The sequence below is a fragment of the Argiope bruennichi genome, chromosome 3 (assembly GCF_947563725.1).
Source record: "Argiope bruennichi chromosome 3, qqArgBrue1.1, whole genome shotgun sequence".
Taxonomy (NCBI): Eukaryota; Metazoa; Arthropoda; class Arachnida; order Araneae; family Araneidae; genus Argiope; species Argiope bruennichi.
The window spans coordinates 98204778-98225855 of NC_079153.1; the positions used below are offsets into that span (position 1 = coordinate 98204778).

The window sequence follows — 21078 nt, forward strand, 5'->3', positions numbered from 1 at the left end:
GGCGGACATTTGTAGAAGGCCGTTATCGTGAGGCGATCTTTCATAATTCAAACAGTTTTTGAAAAAATATAAAACATCTGTTGGCCTTTTTAAGCACTTCAATAATGATGGGCAAATTTCATGCATTTTCATGGAAAAGAAAAAAAGTGATACTGTAAATACAGTGGAAACGTTTTCGACGTTCACTTGAGGAAAATTAAGAAGATTACTCTTAAGGAGATTTCTTTTAAGATTACTCTTAAGGAATCATTTGAAGAATGCAAAAAAAAAAAAAAAAAAAAAAAAAATGGAGGAACCCAGTCACATTTGTGAGTCCTATCAATGACTCACCTTTTGGATTAAGGATGGATCTTTGAACGTCATCTCCAATGTTCTATGAGCGTTACTCTTCATCTTTCTCCAAGAAAGAACTTCTCAGGCCATTTTGTAGTGCTTCGAGTTTATTTTTATTATTTAAAATAGCAATTTTAGATAAGCGTAGAGAAAGGAATCATGACTTAAAAGTTAGTCTCTAATATTTGAGTTTTTGATTATCGGAGAGCGATTTTGGTCCCTGTGGAATTGAACAAAGAGTTCATTTCTTTTAAGACCAAAACTGACCAAGTTATGAGACTCATTAATATCATTATTTTAATTATTTTAAATCACATCATCAACTTCTTTGAGGATATTTCAACACTTAAGGAATGCCATGATTAGTGTTCTATAATGTACTAGCATTAACGAATAATGAGCCTTTCTTTGTACTATAGGATGTAGAAACCGACGAAGTGTTCCAAACTATTGCCAGAAGTGTCAGCAGTGTTAACCCTCCTCGGGTAAGTACATGTATTGTATAGCTTACAAAATTTAAAATCTAACGAATGGATAAGCACTTTCTCTGCACATATTTTTTTAAAGAAAACTAAAACCACTTGCTAATTACACAACTTTATGTAATATTTCACAATTCCTTTGCATGATTATTATTTACTAACCATAACCATATGCACTGAAAAATAACGTTTACACCAGCAATTAACTCCTTAGCACATATCTAATAATACAGTCTTCATAGAGAATCTTCTAAAAGCTCTTCTACCGTCTAAAATTTTAATATCCCAAATCTCACAAATATATATGCAGTAGATGCTCAGTTATCTGATATTTCGGATAAGGAACGTCATAGTTAATAAAGATGACAAGGAAACTTTTTTAACTTAAGTTTTTAATGTTAATGCTGTACCATGTATTTACGAAGTATCTTTCATGATGTTTTAAAACAAGCTAAAAAGAGAAGTTATATAAAAAGCATTCCTATCAGCTAGAAGTATCTTATTAAGAAGAAGAAAATGGCATTAAAATCAATCTATAAAAACAAACACGTTTGAAAAAAGTTTGTGAGTATTACCATTCTGCAAGGCAAAGATTTGTAGCTGTTGAATCATCCTTCTCAAGGAAGGTATCGCGTTCATGCTTGAGAATTCACCTTGCTGTTCAAATGGCTTATAATTAATCTAAAAACTTAAATTTATTATATTTTATAAATATATAAAAAAATTTTCATATATTTAATTTCTATTAGTTAAATATGAGGGAATTTTAATCCTGAAAATACGAAAATGTGTCTTTTTACTTTTTTGTATAGATAGTATAGAAAAAGTATAGTAGTCGTGAAAAATTCGAATTCGACGAATTTACACGTTTTAAATGTCCTTGAGTTCAAAAAACACATTTTTTGGAAAATGTTCATCTGCCTGTATATCTATAACAAAGATACCACAAAAACGCTTTGATTTAGACAAATGAAATTTGGTATACAGTCTGTACACCAAATTTGCAGATTTTTATCAAATTTTGAGTAAAGTACAATTAGAGAAAATCCCTCTGTTCGAATATTTGGTAAACAGTCTTTACACCAAATTTATAGATTTTTATCAAATTTTGAGTAAAGTACAATTAGAGAAAATCCCTCTGTTCGAATATTTGGTATACAGTCTTTACACCAAATTGCAGATTTTTATCAAATTTTGAGTAAAGTACAATTAGAGAAAATCCCTCTGTTCGAATATTTGGTATACAGTCTTTACACCAAATTGCAGATTTTTATCAAATTTTGAGTAAAGTACAATTAGAGAAAATCCCTCTGTTCGAATATTTGGTATACAGTCTTTACACCAAATTGCAGATTTTTATCAAATTTTGAGTAAAGTACAATTAGAGAAAATCCCTCTGTTCGAATATTTGGTATACAGTCTTTACACCAAATTGCAGATTTTTATCAAATTTTGAGTAAAGTACAATTAGAGAAAATCCCTCTGTTCGAATATTTGGTATACAGTCTTTACACCAAATTTGTAGATTTTTATCAAATTTTGAGTAAAGTACAATTAGAGAAAATCCCTCTGTCCGAATATAAGTTGACATGATAATTACCAAACAAAGAGAGCTAGACAGATGAAATTCGGTGCTCCAATTTGGTATCGATAGTGTAGATACCCATCAAAGTTTGAGCCAAATCCAACTACGGATTGATCATCTGTTGGTCTCAATAATTCGAAAACGCAATGACTTAAATATGTCAATTCTAGCATTGGATTTTGAGATTACGAATGCAGTTTTGTATCAGATATTTGTTTCAATGGGTTGAGAAAAATGTTTCTAAAATACAAATTTGATTTTTGGATACTATTAGCGAATACCAGGAATTAATCGCCAAATAACTCGCCACAGATGACAATATAAATTCAGCAAAAATGCTAAATTCAAGCCAAAAATTAAATTTCGTAATTATTGAGCGCCAATTTCATGTAAAGCATTCTCTGGGATAAAACCTTTATTTGGAAGTATGCGAGAAAGTTTCGGAGAGACCACTCTCGCTAATTGAAATTTATTTTAAGGCAAAACTCATGGAATATATCTACATAAAATTTCTTTGTTTCAATAGCCAGTTTGTTTGATTGATTGTTACTGATGATTATTATAGAACTGAAAATTTTTTAAAAAATGAAGCTGAATACACATTTCACTTTCCTTCTAATAGTTTTTTCATTCATTTATTTAGCTATAACATAATTTTCATATGCACAATTTTTTTTCTTACACCCATTTTATTTATTTAGGTATCAGCAGCAAATCTATTTGTAAGTAGTTTTTTTTCGGTCCCTGCTTATGTTCTGTTAACGCAGTTCATCATAAAAATGATCCCTTTGCTTGCCTTCTTTTGCATGATTGCATGACACACTCATTTCTTTTGCTTAATGTTTTTTTATCTGCGAATAATTGCCAATGTAAATAGTTATATAAGAATATGTTTCATATCTTTTAATAAAATGATGTAACATTATCATTATTATGAATTTTAGTTTTCAGATATTTTTCTTTTAGCACAAGATATTGCACGACATCTCAATTAGGTTTTCGATATTTTGTATGCCGTATTGCGAAGAAATTTAAAAATTATTTATTCTATTATTAATGCTAATATAACTTGAAATATCTTATCGCCATTAGAACACAAGTAAAAAAAATACAATTTTTCATTGGGATCAGAAAACAATTGGAATCAGAAGACAATTTTCATAAAAAAATGTATGTAGTTCACTAAACTATCGATAAAGGACACTAAAGCAAAGTTCAAATCAGATTTATCTAAGTGGCTCTTGTTGTAGGATGCAAGTGTCTTCTTCATTTAATGCCAGTACCATGCTCTTATTATCAGATCAAGTTCTGTTTTTAAGCTCTTTTGCATGAATTTTGCTGGCTGCAGTAGCTTTTATGCAGGTTGCATGTCCCTTAGAGACATTCTTTTCCATAGTTTTTCCACATTATTTTTCTTAGTTTTATGAGGAATGGGTAACAAATTGATGCTGCAAGGTCAAATGATCACCATGGGTATCAGACTTAACTCAGATTTGTGGTTATAGGGTCATACCACCGCTTTTGTACCAGTTAATCTTTGGCGCATTGACTGAGCTCAAAGATGACATTCTGCAAGCTGTTGGTGGAATTCAGAGACATGCTACATAACTGTCATTGTTGCAGTGATTCACTTTGCTTGTGTCATTAAATATTTTGGAATTCGCACTTTTGTAAAAATAAATACCAGTTAAGCTTTGCAACATTAAGTTGCCAAGTAATTACCTTAGAAAACTATACTATTATAACTTTTAGAATTACAGCTTTTTTTAATGAGAAAAAAATCGATTGTTCTCTGAGCCTATAAGTGTAAAACGCATTCTTTATAAACGTTTTTTTCTTTTATAAAAGATTTTTAAGTTTTAACGAATTTGCGACGTCTACTGTGCATTTTTTATAATCTTCAGCAATAATTCGAAAATAAAATTATGTTAAAACTATCAAACATGGCGAGACAACCAACTTTGGGTATTTGGAAAAGTCTTTGTACCATTTTAGACACTTCTAAAATATTTTAGCACTTTTTCTTGCATTTTTACAGGTTGTCAGCTTCGATCAAAAGAAACTTTTCTTCCTTCTTGTTCAAATTATTCAATTAGTCAAATGATTTTTTTTATAGTGGACATAATTTTGAAGCGTAATTTCAAAGATATTAAATATTTTTGAAAGCCAGGTTTCAAACATTTAAATGAAGGAAAAACATCAAAAACTTTTGTATAAGTTTTTGTGAGTATTTTAGCTGAGTAAATTTTAAAAGGGTTCTGAAGACTAGAAGCGTTATTTTTTTTTATCTTATTTAATTTTTACTGTTCTAGATGTATTCTATAATTCTTTGGTTGTTTCAAATTGGCTTCATTTGGTTTTGCAATACTTGCTTTTTTTACTTGCGAAATTATTATCAAAACTAAGTTTTTCCAATCTAACTAATCATTCAATAGAAGGAATTGACTTTAATTATTATTATATTTGATTCCAGCCAATTAGCCAAAGACTGAGTGTGATGTCTGTTCCACCAAACTTGGCACCACATAGACCATCTGTCGTCGAACATGAAAAAGATGGAAGGGATCGCTCCAAATCTCTTATGCCACCTGAGGTAAAGAATTCTCTTCAACAAATGTTAATACTTTAATTATATTACAGTTTAAAATTTTCTTTTCATACCAAAATATATATAAAAATGAGTATCTCGGTTTTATTCATTCCAATTGCAATATCGGTATTGCAATCTAGAAGCTGTGGAGTAAAAAATATCTGGAACTTTTTAAATGCTTTAAAACATTTTCACATAGCAAATTTAAAATCCTGGTGTGGCAAAACATTTTAATGGATAGCAAAATATGTATAAAGAAATATTTTTTCTTGTATATTTCATAATTCAGTTGGACAAATGACTAATTATAAATCTAATTCTATTTGTCTATATTTCGTACGTTTAGATTAAAATGGGTTTTAAAGTAAAATTAAAATTACTCTTACCTTTTGTATTGAGTTTGAACATTCGCGAATTGCACTCAGATATACTATGAAAACTAAACACCATTTTACGAATTAGTGCTCGATCGCACCGAACCCGGCTTATTGAGAACTATCTAGAGAGTCGTGGCATGCAGTGAATGGAATGTCCATTCCTAAATCCGATAGAACATCTCTGGGACTATCTTGGGAGACAGCTACTTTAAGTCCTCCTCCAAAGCTGATAGATGATCTGGAACAAGGATTACTCCACGTCTAGTCTCCGCTTCCCATTTTGATATTCGAAAATTTAATATCAGCGTGGGAAGTCGGTACTGCCAATGCATTGCAGTTAGGGATGGGCGCACTTCTTATTAGAACCCATTTTTATAAAGTTTCAGTGGCATTTTTTCACTAAAACTATTATTACATATTATTAACTATTATGATGTACTATTTTAACCAAAAATTGACTTATTAGGCAGCAGTGAATTTTTTTTTTTTGTAAATTATATTTGTGTGGTACTTAAGAAAATTTCTATGTTGCATTCCTTAAAGAATTGTGTCGTTTCTGGTTTTCTCCAAATTTTTTGTTTCTATTCATTCATTCACAAGCTAGACACTAAAGACAGATTGTACCTTAAGTTTTGAAGGCCAGTGTAATTAACACATTTGCTGTTTTGATTCAGTCTTGAGATTCGCATTTGCTAATTAGATTATCCTTTTTTCTACTATAATTTACAGTAACGAAGCAGTCATCTAATTAGACAGTAGGTATAAATCTCAGGTGTAAATTAAATGAGATATATGGTAACCAAGTAAATTTTTGAAAAAAAATGAAGAAATGAATGAAAAAATAAATGAATTAGAATGAAAAAAAAATTGAAATAATAGTTACTTTCTAAATTATGTATTTAAAGAGGATTTCCAATTGCATAGTTGTATCTCATTCTAAAGCGCTTAACAGCAGGCAGCACTATAAGATTTTAATAGTAGAGATTTCTTTTCCTTATGCATAATTTAGCAATAAATGTTCAAGGTTGAATTTATTTATTAAAGAAAAAACATCATAGGAAGGAAATAAATACTTTTAACACTTTACCGACCGGTAGCGGTTCGAACATACTATGCCATTTCACCGCCCGCTCAGCTGAATTTTTTTCAGGGCATGCTGAATTGGTGGAAAACGTAGTCACCACAGATCGGTCAAAAGTCGATTAATCGACGACCGGTCGGTAAGCGCTGGGGAGCAAACGTCGAATAATCGACGACCGGTTGGTAAGCGCTGAGAACAAAACGTCGATTAATCGACGGCCGGTTGGTAAGCGCTGAGAACAAAACGTCGATTAATCGACGGCCGGTTGGTAAGCGCTGAGAACAAAACGTCGATTAATCGACGGCCGGTCGGTAAAGTGTTAAAATAAAAACTTACACAACCACGAGCTTAATTAGACATAAAATCAAGCAAAAAATTCTTACAATTAGTAAACAAAATAATAATAATAATAATAATGAAAGAGAAATAGATTTAGTAAATGGTTCAAAGAAATTATTTAAAATCAATAAATAACCTTAATATTTAATATGCAAAATTCCATTTATGATAAATTTAACAAGGTAAATTTCATCTCTGGTATCGAGGTTTGAGAATAAAATGGAATCCACTTTTGGACTTTCATCATAAAAACTTTCATCTTTCATTAAAGGAAGAAAATCTGAATCTAAAGTTTGAGTAAAATCGAATAAAGAAAAATCCAGATTATGTTTTATAATAATTTATTTCTTAGTATATCCTGAATTAATTTAGAAAAAATGTAACAAGGTATTATGAGCAGATTAGAATGATTCAGGCAATTGAAGATTCAGATGACCATATGCATGTTAGATATTTATTGGTTTTTAAGCAAACTTTATTTTCATTTATTTCCAGAATGGTCACACTGACATTGCTCTCGATCCTGAATTCAAGGACATTGAATTAAGACGTCCTCAGGTCAAGGTCAGTCCACGTTTAGCAAAGAGGCCACCCGCTTCAAGAAGCAGCCTCGCCGTTTTAAGACAATCTTTGATAAATGCAGATAGCCCTTACACCCTTTGGCCCTCTGAAGCTGCCAGCAAAAATCGATTTCTTGTCACCCCTGTTCCGGAAGAATCTCTAATGACAGTCCCCACTACACCTGTTCGCAGGAGAATCAGCAGATTCCTGCAAGATCCTTGCGTTATCATGAAGGAAACTACGTGTTGACAATGAATGTGTGAGGACAGACTTAATTTGCTGAAACATTCAATCAATGTCTTGATAAGAGATTGCAGCATGATATTTTCTACTTTAAGGTCATACTTCTTAATAGTATGAGATGTCATCATGGATAGAAAAATAATGGAGTTAGGCATGATGTAATTGTTTGTTTCATGATCTTAATTAATCATTCATAATCTTTAATTGGATGAACTATCATGTTGAAAAGAGAGAAGAATGGATTTCTGTGTGAAGAATGTTTTAGATTCGCTTTAATATCATCACATTTTTTTTAGAAAATATAAATAATTCTTGCAAATCGTGTGTTTTTAATGAATATTGGAAAAATGCCTCTATAGAATTTCAGATTCTCAGAGATTTATTTTATGTCTATGATTTATTTTCCGAGAGAATATATTCTTGTAAGTATAAAAAAAATTTAAATGAATAAGCAACAAACTCATTAATTAGTCCATGATTATTTTACTCTTTACTACTTAGGATATTCAAAAAGGATTGCTTGTTAAATTACTAAGACTCAAAATATAATTTTTTCTCTACAATATAAATTGTACGAGGAGGTATCCAAAAGTTTCAAGATTAGTTCTGTTGTCAAAGCACTGTTTAATTTATCTGAGTGGATATATTTACGCCTTCATAGTAATCTCCGTATACAACATCATAGTGCTCCAAAATTGTTTGAGGAAGGCATCAAAAAGTTTCAAGACTAATTGTGTTGTCAACTATTATAATATCTGCAAAGATATTTTGTCACCTTCAAAGTAATCCCCGTGCACAGCAACATAGTGTTCCCTGCGTTCTTGCCACACTTTTTGATGTAATGAATGTTCATCATTCGAGGAAGGAAAAACATTTTTGCACCCTTGTGATGGATCCCTCGTTGTCTTCCAATGATGTTGTTCTACTCTAGAAGCATGCTTGTAACTCAAAACACATTAAGTGACTTATGATGACATCACTGCAAAACTATTTCACCATATATAATATCTCTATGACATATTTAGTATGATTCGGAAATTTTTTTTATACTGTGTTTATGTTGGGATTGCAGAAATGGTAAAGCACGTAGTTGCAAAAGCATGAGTTGCTTATTTACCGATGCACATCGTACAAGTCTCGTGACTCTGAATGTTGAAGTTTCCCGAGATTGTGTGTATGCTTTCTGATATTTGTTGACTGTTTACAAGCATTAGTCCTGAAATTGATACCACACGGTATTTTGATACCATATAACAATTTATATAATAAAGATTGATTGAGGCAGATACAAATACGAAATCGACGAAAAGCGGCAAAATAAAAAAAAGATCATTCTGAAGAATTCCTAAATTCCCATCAAATGATAAGTGGCTAGCAAATATAAATATTGTTCTTTCGTACGGTATGCCTTTCATAATAAATATTGTAATAAATGTTTTGTTTGAATCCGAAATTGTCATTATTTATCTTTTGGTATGCATACCATTTTCGTATAAGAAAATGCATTACACAACTATAGTCTTGTTATTTAAGCAGTGTCATGAACATGAGTTGGAAGACAAATCGCAACTCCTGTGGGTAATGATATATTTAATTCTCGTCAGGTTAACAGAATTTAAATTTAATTGTCTAAAATAGAAAAAAAATTATGGAATATTGATCAGTATCGGTACACGAGGCTGGACTGTTCTTTTATGTTGCGGAATTTGACAGAAATATGTTGGTAATTAGAACTCCCAATATACAAAACTTCACAAATGTTGTTGCTAATCTAAATTTTTGGTGACCAGGTCATTCTTAAAATCTTTTATATTAATTTTTAATACTAAATGTAGCATTTTCTACAATATACAATTGTAAAATGATAATAGAGTGTTGTTATTTTATCAATTATCATAGTTCTTGAAAGCCTCTATTTGTTGCAACTATTAACGTGTTTCCAAATGTGTTTCAAATAAAAAAAAATGACTAGAAGAATGAAATGTAGTAGTACTTAATTGTATTGCTTCAAAATTCTAAAAGTTTTAAAATTTAACTCACGTATGAATTAAGAATCCATTATGAATCAAATATAATCTCTATATTTGATTTTTATGTCGCATTAGAACTTTAAAAAAAGCCCGATCCTTGTATTTTTTTTAAAATTTTAATTAACCTTGATAAATAGTTCTTGAAAATTTAATAAACAGTTTATATTCTATAAGTGTTTGATGTGAATATTATTTGTCATACAATATTTAAAGGATTTAAAGTAAGCGTGCCAGGCTTTAAAGTGATTTATCTATAAAAATGTTAGGAACATTTTATTTCATTTTCTCTTTTTAAATCCGATTAAAGAGCTCTACAATAATACGGTACACGCGTGGAAATCCTAAGAAGGTGAAGGGATTTGAGTTCTCATCAATTGTGAAAACGATTTCTCTGCATATGCGTTCGTTCAAGGCAACTAGAGGATCGAGGAAGTAAGAGAAATAATCCTCGCTGACTCCACCACAGGTATCCTCGACGTTAGTGACCATACATCTCTTGAATCTATTAATTTGCCTGCAAAAAAGGACAATGAATTTCAGAGAATATATGTAAAAATAATTGATTGAAGCAGAATGCAGGTTCGAAGCAAGAGGAGACTTTGTATTTTTAATTTAATTTTAATATCCGTTTCTTGAAAGCAATTTATTTATAAGCAGACGCAGAGCAGCACAAAAGCAGAAGTAAGAAAGAAGGCAAAAAAGGGGCGAAACAAATGATTATTAGTCTTATATAAGATGGGATTTCCTGCCATGCGCCGATGGAATACATGTTTTGACCTCTGACAAGGGCAACAAAGGTATCACTTTCATTTGATACGTAGTATTGATGGCGCATTATTTTTACAAAGGAATTAATTAAACCGAAAGGGGAATTGGATCACGAAATAAGAGAATATTTTTAGAATGAAGTTACTATGGGCTAAATTAAGATAAAATATTGGAAATTAATTAAATTGAAATTAGAATTAAAATATCATTACATATTACATATTATATATTATATATATATATATATAAATGGAACGCTAATGTACGTGACACAACAATCGAACTCATTACTAATTATCAAATGCCAGCATTCAAATATAAACAAAACTTCATACGGATTTAAGGCTGCTTCATTCATTGAATGAATAATTTTACAGCTGTATCGAATCAAATGCTTCCCTTAGCTAATTAAAGAAGTTGCAAAATATTATTAGAAATGTTCTGGAGATAGTTCAAGTCACCAAACAGGGTATTCAGACAAAGGAAAAAAAACATAAAAGAAATTAAAAAATAGGCTTCAAACAAAAAAAATAGAAGATAATTGAAGATCTAAGAATATCTAAGATAGTTATAAGATAAGTTATTGATGTTCTAGAAATCAGGAATTGTGTAGAAATGTGTTTACCGATGATAGTAAATTACTTTGATAATTTTAGAATTCAATTATTAATTAATAGATTAATTTTAACTAAATTTTGATTGCATTTGTGTGGCAAACAGGCAGCAAATTTGAAATTTTTTTAAACATTCTGTAAGACTTGCATTAAGATATGAAATACATTAGAAATTATATTTTTCTATATCTATGAAAATAAAAAATGTTTTTAAAAATACCTTTCATTAGTGTTCTAAAAAGCAGGATATAATATTTTCAATCAAGAATATGGACGTCAAAACAAAATCATAAAAGCACGAATCACCAACTACAATATCATCAATACAATGAATATCTGAAAAAAGCTTCTGCATTCATTAAAAAGTAGTGTGTTTGATAAATATAATTAAACTTTCAAATAAACTGGACACCATTTTAACTAGGTTGAAGATTGTTTACACTAGATTCACCCATCAATATTTGTTGATGCGGGAATCAACACAATTTTGCTCAATTTGTAACAGTCCTATGTCTGTTTTACACATTCTTGTGGAATGTCCAAGATTTTTTTTCACAACATCTTACTTTTTTTTTAGAAATCTCATTCTGATATGATCGAATTCCAAAACTTTTCATGTTAACCTTATTAGTTTTTTTTTTAATATTGGGTTTTATAATCATATATAAACATTAGCAATGCTTTTTAGTACCTTACCTTACATCATTCTTGCATTTTTTCATGCTCACATTTATACACTTTTAGAATTGGATTTTGTAGATATCCGAGCTTAGCCAAAAATGGCTTTTGTGCCATAAAACACAAACAAACTGAAACTCCAATTAAATATTCTATCAGTTTCCCATACTTTTACGATTTTATTTTTAAGTTTGCATTTTTAACAAAAAAAAAAAATATCATTAATAAAAGAATGGTTTAAAAATTTTTTTTTTATATAATATCCTTCTAAGATGAATGCTATAAATGATATGACATCAGATACGCAAATCAAATCATCTGGATTGCTCGCCCCAAAATTTCCTCGCGTACTAGTCTATAAAGGCAATATCCACATCACTTTCGAATAAAATTGTGAATCAAAAGCATGCTGTGAATGCCATGAATGCTCAGATCTTTATTTTTAGAGTTGTGCATATGAGCATTTTGAACCTCGTAGTATAGTAAATAAAACGAGTAAGCAAATTGGATGCATTTTTTTAGCCCTATTGAAAACCAAATTTGAAATATAAATATGATTTGGATACGACATCGTATACCATATTTCAATTATTTATATCATTGTGCGTTTGAGTTGGTGTGTTCATATGCATGAAAAATTGCAGGCTAATAGACAATCATCCCTTTAACAGATTTGGTTCAAAATTTATTATGGATCAATATTTTAGGTACTAAAGTTGCCAAATTTTATATATTTAGTTTGTTTTGCGGTTTGCAATTATTGTGTTTACTTGCACACGGACGGACAGATAAAATTCATGTCAATGGATTTCTCTCAAAGTTTGACAGACGCAAATCTAGCTCAAAGCACAGACAAGTGTGACGGATTATTAGGAGCGAGGATAGAACCTGGGACCTTGTGGTTCGTAATCCAGTAACATGGCCATAATACAAAAGCAATTGCTCGGGTAGCGTAGTTGTTAACTGGCTTATAAGCTATTTACCACAGACTCTCCCTCCAGTGAGTCGTAAGCGAGAGGAATTGTTGAGTAGCGATGTTTTATTTATTAGCTATTGAGTTTAATGCACCTGTACCCATTTGAGTAGCGCAAAGAGTTATGGCGAGCGTGTGTCGGTGAGTGGTTGCTGTTGCTGCGTCAAGTGAGTCTAACGACTTTGGTTTGTTGTGGGTAGATGGCGCCACAACAGCTGTACGAAGGTTGAAGGATCATCGTCCGAGGTCACCAATGTGGTGATTTGAGATGCGCGAGGATAAAACCTGGGACCTTATGGTTCGCAGTCCAGTAACATGACCATGACACCAAAGCAATTGCTCGAGTAGCATAGTTGTTAACTGGTTTATAAACTATTCACCACACAGACAGGATTTCACAAACATGAATGTCGGATAGAGGTAAGTATGAAACGTGGAGTTTCGAAAAAATCGAATCGAATCGTTCGAAGTCGAATTTTTTAGCGAATATTAAATTTTCTCTTTGTCTACTTCTCATATATGAAAGTAAAAATTATACATTTCATAAAGCTGCCGAAATATTACTTTCTCACTTACATGCAAATTTCTCTTTCGCTTTCAAGCTGTTCCTTAAAAGTAATTTTATCTTTCCTTATCTTGTCAATAGGTTTAATGCAGTGCCCATCGCCAACAGCTTTTCCGTAGCATTGTCTGTATCTCTGAAAGGCTGAAAAAAAATTAAACATCATTACAAATAAATATTATAAAATTTTTATTTTACAAAAGTTAAAACTTAAAGGTTGTAGCCTAGAATTCTATCTATAAATTCTATCTAAAATTTATACAAAATTCGGCCAAAATACTCTGCAAGGCAGATTGTTGTATTCACGCAGCACACCCGTTGGAATTAAAAAAAGAAATTCTCTCTTCCGAATATAAACAAGGCTGGGACCAACACGAGTGCTCAGAATTTTAAAGCGAATTTCATAGAACCTAGAAAATCGAATGAATTTTTAGCAGCTTCCTTTCGGCCAATTGTGTTGAAAATTTTATACAAATATGCAGCTCGTCGCAAGGCCACATACTGAATTACATTTATTTACGTATGTCGTTATGTATCGCGCTTATATATCCGTGAATAAATAGACCAACAGACATTGAACGCGTTATCAGATTTAGTTCAAAGTTTAATACAAATCTAGGTACTTTTTCGTTAGCCGGGTGCAAATGTTGCCACTTGTGAATCAAACGCGAATTTGTCGTAAGAAATTTGGTGAAAATCTACATTATCTAGTGATTTTTCGCTTGTGTCTGGCTAACAGATTGTGAACCAAATGCGAATTTGGCGTAAGAAATTTGGCGGAATTCTACTTTATTTGGCGATTTTTCGCTTGCGTCCGGCTAACGGAAAAGTACCCAAATCTACAATATTGCTGATAAAACAGTGAATTTATTTATATCCATTTAGCTATTAGTGGTTTTGAATTATTTTATCTACATACATATTAACAGATAGATTCATCAGCGGAATTTGTTAGGTATCTAAATATTATGTTTATTGTAAATGCAACAACTCCAATTTCATCCATTTTGCTCAATGTGTTTGTGAATCGACATATTTAAAGAAAAACTGACTGACGTAATTTCAAAAATTTGATTTTTGGACTATGGAAGATCTGAAAGTGTCATTTCATCAAAATCTTTTATTTACGATAACAGCATTTTTCTTTAATAAACTATTGTGGTGAAAGCTTATAAGCCAATTAACAGCTACGCTACATGAGCAATTGCTTTTGTATTGTGGTCATGTTACTGGGCTGCGAACCACCGAGTCTCAGGTTCTATCCTCGCTCAATTCAATCCGCCACACTATGTATATAGAGAAAAATAAAACTTTTTTTTTCTTAAACTCGTTATATCTATAGCATATAATATTGTAATTGATGGGAAGAAAATCGGATTTAAATATGACACAGTTTATAATGTTTAAAATACCATAAACAACTAGATTGAAGCTGTATGATGCATTACTAATTTTGAACCTTCTTAACATAAATATTCAGTTAAGCAATCACATGAGATTCAGACTAGCATAATTCTTTGAAAAAATAGGGGGGAAAATACTCACCGCCATTGGTTGGTTTCGAACAAGCATGATCCAAAACTTTCTCAACCTTATATGCTTCTTCTAAGAATCCTGTATCACATTCCTGTGCTCCTCGGATAGTGCATCGAATTTGTGCCTTCAATTTAGAACCTTAAATGAGAAATGTAGTTTTATCATATTGAAAAATTTCGTAATGAGAACAAAACACCAAGGTTGTGTTAGACTAGGATATTTACATGAACACTTATATTTTTACAATGGATTAATGGATTTTACAATAGCCCATGGATTAATGAAATATTTTGGAAAATATCCATCAATTTGTGGATATTTGCTATGTAAACAGACATTTTAGAGATGAGTCGTAAATAATGGTCCCCCATAATAAGAAATAAATCGTGCGTTCCCCATTCAATTGCAGCTATGACAACAGCTTCCTCTATCTTATGCAGTTGACGTTTCCACAAATGCTTTTCGATTTGATTTTTGTTTGTTTTTGTATTTGACTTTCATTAGGAATTTATATGTCGAAATTTTAATTCTCCTGCATTTTGTTTAAACACATTATAATTCAGAGCATATACTTTTATAATTTTTGGTTTATTTCTGGATTTAATTTCATAAATTATGAAGGATATTTAATTCACAGAATTTTTAATTCTGTTTCTTATGCAAACGTTAATTCACTGCTGTTATAAATTAAAAAGAAATATTTGGTTCGTAAAAGTTTTGGCAAGAGTGAGGGATTACCTTTACCATAATAAGAAACTAGCAACAATAACTGTAATGAAGTGATGTTAACTTCCAGCAATAGAAACAATATATTATATTTTTGTTATCTGTATAATGTCTGGAAATATTTTTATTTGTAAAATATGAAACTATTGAAATTTCTCATTATAGGAATATGCAAATATTTGCTGTTGTCGTTACTAAAACTACAGAATAAATTTTTGGGATCAAATCGATCATTCTATTTTCTCCTTTAAAAAAAAACATAGTTTTTCAAAATACACACGATTAAAATACGATTAGGATATTAGAAAAATTATACACATTTTTAAATACATAAAAAAGTTCTATAAATATAAACACATATCATGATTAATATTTCAAAACTCTAAAATAATTTATTGTTCATTTTTATAATCATTTTTTGTGTCTATGAATTTCTCAAGGGTGATCTACTTAAGTAAAATATAAATATACACCATATTATAAAAAATATTTCATTACTATTGAGAATAAAATTCTCTAGAAATCGTTTGCAATTAATTAACCTTCTCGAACTGGCAATATCTATGAAATCGAGAATTAATGGACTGTTCCTATTACCTTTAAGTTGTAACAGATATGAAATTATTTAAATTATTTTAAAATATGTTATATTTGTGTTCATGCTTCTTATATCGACGGTTTAATATCAAAATGTCTTATATCAGAAACACACACAATAAAATATACGACATTTTAATGTGAAAGCTACGTAAAACGATTAGTAACTTAAAATATTTTGTGATAATATACAACAATCTCATGTCGCATTCAACAACTTGACAGCAAATCTAGCTTACATTCACAAGTGTTTTGCATCGGAAAAGATGTTTGAACAAATTTAATAGACAGCAGTTTGATACAAGATTGAAGGTATTCTGATCATTAGTTTAATGTTGTTAACAAATTAGGAGATTTGTAATATATATGAAAAAAAATCGGTTTAAATATTCACAAAATATTTTTTAAAGACATGGTGCTTTTACTTACATGTATCGTTGAATCTTGTATTGGTATCAAGGTATTCTTCAGCACACTGTGAGAATTCTCTGTCGTAGCACTCACTGTAGCTTTCATAGCATGAAACTGCTCCGAAGAGAACTGAAATGAAAATGTGATCAATTTTAAATTCAAAATATAAAATCACGTCACAAAACACATCTTTCTTTTACCAATTTCGAAATAAATCCGAATACTTAAAGAAACTTGCAAAAAGAAAATGTTTTTTTAAGTGTGATGGAGGTATTATTTTTCAGGTATATCCATCCTAATAAATTTACTGGCAGTAATAAAACAAATTTTGTCATTTTTCCAGTTATTCAAAAGAAGCACAACAATATATTTTGTGCTTTATAGTTTAGTTATATGAATATTCTGCTTTGCAGTAACAACAAAAATTATTTTGGAAAGGAATTCAAAGTTTTGAACCATGGACAAATAACAAAGGTGGCTTTTGAGACGACATCTCTTTTTGCAAGATTAATCACTATGCCAAAAGAAGGACATTTGACCTTTGACATAAGATTTAACATGTACAAGGTATATGGGTCAGGTGCGAATGTAGGTCTGAAGTTAATCTTTTGGACTTACAATCGAATTTCGAATCTGGAACTTACCTCGAAACTGTTTTACGTCTGTGAAGGCGTTGCAGAGTTTTGAGTTCTATCAATGGTGCAGAATTAAATACTAATAGATTTACTGCCATAATTCTTTGTTTCTTTGTGTGTGTGTGCATTCAATTAAAATTTATTTCATATTTTTGACTTATGTTTTGGCAAGCTATTTTTTTTCCTTTAAAACTTAATAGATTACAGATATATTAACTATGCATGATGTTTCTAAAATCATAAAAGAAACTTTAAGTGTATAACTGTATAATTGTAAATAAAGTACAATTAAAGGGTACACTAAATAAAATATAATACATGGATTTAATGTACATAACACATGTACTATTTTTTATGATGAAATGATTTTTATGAAATAAATTTAGAAGCTAAAACATATAATAAATATTTTTAATAAATCATTTGTTAAATTAGTTATTCAGTTTATTTTTATTGAAATTTTAACTACAACTTGCTATAATTTGTTATAATCATACAAGATTGTGGACTTCTGACGAGTTTCCGATTTCTAAGATTTAGTCGTACTTTGCAATAAACTGAACTAATATTAAATATTACACCATCCGTGATTAAAATTAAGATAATTTCTTTCAAGAGTTTTTCTTTAGGAATTAGTTATCAAATCTGTTTTCGTTTGAATCTGAAAGGCATATTGCTGGTATTGCATTCATGGTGTAAAACTTGCTTCGCTAATTGCAGAACCCATGCAATTTACCTCTAAAACGTTGCTTTGTAATTTGATTACAATTAAATTAGTTCCATTGCGCAAACCTTTAGTTGAAGCTAAACTTCGCAATTTTTTTTCAGAAATTTTTATGGCTGAGCAAATTTAATTTTGAAATTTCTTGTACGTTTTTTTAATGCTTTAACCCTTTAAAAAGCCATTTTTTTCTGCTCATGGTATATTAAAATATTTTTATGATTGATATTGGTTTAAGGGAAATAATTCATTTAGCTTATTAAATAAATTTAGTTTCATTTATTAATTAATTTGATTAATTAATGACTAAGTAACAAATTAAGACACATCATATTAGGTGAACTAAGAAACTAAAGCGGATTATGCATTTTTGAAAAATTTGTGAGAATATATGCGCCAACCTACGTAATTTCATTCAAAGACTGATGAATTAGCTGGTAAATATTATAATCCTTTAAACATATAAACCCATGACCCTAAAAAGGGTTAAAGGCTTGGTGCTTGCTATTTTCAATTCTTAATATTTAAAAAAAAATGTTTTTACGGTTTATTAAATTGATGAAATAAAACTTTTAAATATGTATATAATATGATTAAAATATTTTTAAGGTTTACCAATTACATCTTTTAAATTCTGAAACATTTTTTCGCGCTTTTAAGGTTAATTGAATCATTTTAAAATTCCAAATATATCTTTTTAATACTTTTAAGGTTCAAAGTGTCTATAACTTTCATTCTTTTCTTTGTTGCATTTCTATTTTATGTCAAATACTCTGTACCCGAGAGTTTATATATATATGTATATATTAAACAATTTTTAAATAAATGCATTAATAAATAAGTATTTAATTTGAAATAAATAAGAGTTTGTCAATTACATCAATAAATAAAAGTTTGTCAATTACATCAATAAATAAAAGTTACCTACTTGCAAAGACAATCAAGAGCTTCATATTCAGCAGCGTATTTTTTATCGAATCCTCTATAGAATACGGGAACAAAACCATCAGAAATAACTGTAGCAATTTCTTAATGCTCCAGAATTATTATATTAGCTATCTTTTCCAGATAAAAAAATAAAAATGTGATGATTTCTCCATGTTTGAATAACGTTTGATATGAAAATCAATTTATCTATGTGAGAATAACACCTGAAGGTTCAATCATTGCAGTTTTTCTTTCTTGTTTTGGAAATAATCATTGTCCATATGTGATCGAAAGGCTTTAATTGAAATTGAGCCACAGGTGTTTTTGAAGTAAGGCAACTGATACATCATATCTTAACGTCACAGATAGAGGTGATATGGATTTAGCCTGTTTGGTAGGATGTAGGTGGATTTTATTAAAAAGATAAAAAAAAGAAAGAAATATTTCACACATATTGCAATCCATTGCAAAGAGACACATAAATGACAATGAATGTGGTTACATATAATAACGGCAACTGATATTAAATTAGTTTTTGAAATTTTACCATGATTTCCAATATTCATTTAGAAAAGGTTTAAATTTTTAACATTCGTAATGTGAATGGAAAAAAATATTTAACTAAAATAATAAAAGAAAGATTAGGAATTTTTGCTCACCTAGTTAGTTTCATTTAGTGTGCTTTCTACTCGAATATACTTGTAAAAAATGGGAAGTTATAAATTTAACTTCAGCTTCATAAAGCCCAAATTTGGTAAAAAATTTGGTAAGATTTGGTGTTAAGAAAATGTTATTTGTGCAACATTTAGCGGTTGTGAGTCATTGCATTTACATATATAAAGTAAGATAAGAAAATAAAATAAAATAATAAAAACTTTAGTCCACTTGGACAGATTTAATTCAAAATTTGGCTCTGAATTACAATTTTGATGGAAATAAAATAATAAAAACTGGAGTCTACTTGGACAGATTTAATTCAAAATTTGGCTCATTCATTCATTTGGAATTCATTTTAGTTTGTAATATTTTCTAAAAATTGCGTTTAATGATTTATGAATGCTAGATTGATTGATATACAGACAGCCTTTCGATGGAATTCTCCCAAAATATGATACAAACCTCTATTCTAATAACAGAAGCATAAATAAATTCCATCTATTTATTTCGTAATACTTTTTGAGTTAATACGTTTGCTTATAACTGATAATGATCTTTTTCTAAAATTTGATTGACAGGTAGAAAGTTTGGTGTAATTTTTTTTTCAGTGTCATCTATATAGCTTATTTCGTTTCGAAGTTACCGAGTTCAGATATAATAAAATCAACAAACATAATACCAAAGTCCTTTTTTTATACTGCTTGTGGGTTATTGGGAAAAATTCCTAAAAAAAATAACAATTGAATTTTTAATGGTATAGAATTTCATCTCCGTATCCAAATAAGTAAAAATGAGTTATTTCTGATATAAAGAATGCATTGTAATTCACAAACGTATTAGTCCCAATTTAAATTACGTAATGTTTTATTTTAGAACTAAAGTATTAGTTAGAGATTAATTAAATTAACCCTTTATCTGATAAACTAAATTGGAAAACATTTTAACATAGAAATGAATTTTGAACGGTTAGATTTTATTTTTAAAATTTAGAGTTGACTTGCTGATTTTGTAATTTAGATATTGTTTTTTTTTTGCGACTTTCTTCTTTATTTCATAATTTAGGGTGCAAAATTGTGTTTCCGTTATATATTTTATATAATGTTAATTTTCAAAATAAGTCTATAAATAGATAGTCTTAACAGAAACACACTTTCCAACTGTCTGATTCTTGAAAGATAAATAAAATGTCAATCGCTTTAGACGTCATTGCATTAATGAAACGAACATGTTTCGAGTTTTTAAAATACTTTAAATAATAAAAAAAATTGAAAAAAAAAATGTAGAGGCTATCTAAAATGTTAAAACGGTTTTTTTTTCTTTTTGCTCATTATATAACTGTATATTTAACAAATGAATGTATGTGTTTTAAATAATATGATCTGCTTAAATATCGTCAAAAATTGGATGGTCATAACAATCGTGGATGACACTTGTTCAACATTCCATATCAAATTTTAACTGGTCGAAATGCGTAAAGGCAACAAATTTTCCAATTGCAATATTCAATTTTATTTCTCAAATACGAAATAAAAGAGAAAGTATTGTAATCCTCAAGAAACTGGGCCTTGAGACTTTGCTGATTCTCCATGTTTTATATTGTTCAATATTTCCTTGAACCCGGAAAAAAATGTTACTGGAATTTTCTTTCTTCA

General features: G+C 29.7%; 2 protein-coding genes across 3 annotated transcripts in view; one reads left to right on the forward strand and one right to left on the reverse strand.

Annotated features, from left to right (window-relative positions):
* LOC129963199 (uncharacterized) overlaps positions 1 to 9037 on the forward strand; it is an 88109-nt gene extending 79072 nt beyond the window's left edge. The window contains exons 17-20 of one of the 2 annotated variants that reach the window (XM_056077376.1): positions 753 to 818; positions 3102 to 3122; positions 4874 to 4993; positions 7283 to 9037. In XM_056077376.1, coding sequence (XP_055933351.1) covers positions 753 to 818; positions 3102 to 3122; positions 4874 to 4993; positions 7283 to 7597 — 522 coding nt within the window. In that variant the 3' untranslated portion in view covers positions 7598 to 9037. The remainder of the gene's footprint in view (positions 1 to 752; positions 819 to 3101; positions 3123 to 4873; positions 4994 to 7282) is intronic. The other variant, XM_056077378.1, reaches the window with a different exon arrangement.
* Positions 9038 to 9879: 842 nt separating this feature from the next.
* On the reverse strand, positions 9880 to 18929 carry LOC129963200 (uncharacterized). Its single transcript, XM_056077379.1, has 5 exons — positions 18771 to 18929; positions 16505 to 16615; positions 14762 to 14890; positions 13231 to 13360; positions 9880 to 10135 (listed from the first exon to the last, which is right to left on the reverse strand). The coding sequence occupies exons 1-5, from the start codon at positions 18847 to 18849 to the stop codon at positions 9913 to 9915; spliced, it is 672 nt and encodes a 223-aa protein (XP_055933354.1). The 5' UTR covers positions 18850 to 18929; the 3' UTR covers positions 9880 to 9912.
* Between the last annotated feature and the right edge of the window lie 2149 nt (positions 18930 to 21078).

What these genes read in the sequence shown, in the direction of transcription:
- LOC129963200 (XM_056077379.1), bottom strand. Translation starts at nt 18,849, where the DNA reads ATGGTTTTGTTCCCGTATTCTATAGAGGATTCGATAAAAAATACGCTG. An exon ending in GCTCTTGATTGTCTTTGCAA is followed by an intron (nt 16,616 to 18,770) that starts GTAGGTAACTTT and finishes TTTTCATTTCAG; the next exon opens with TTCTCTTCGGAGCAGTTTCA. An exon ending in TACAAGATTCAACGATACAT is followed by an intron (nt 14,891 to 16,504) that starts GTAAGTAAAAGC and finishes TTCTCATTTAAG; the next exon opens with GTTCTAAATTGAAGGCACAA.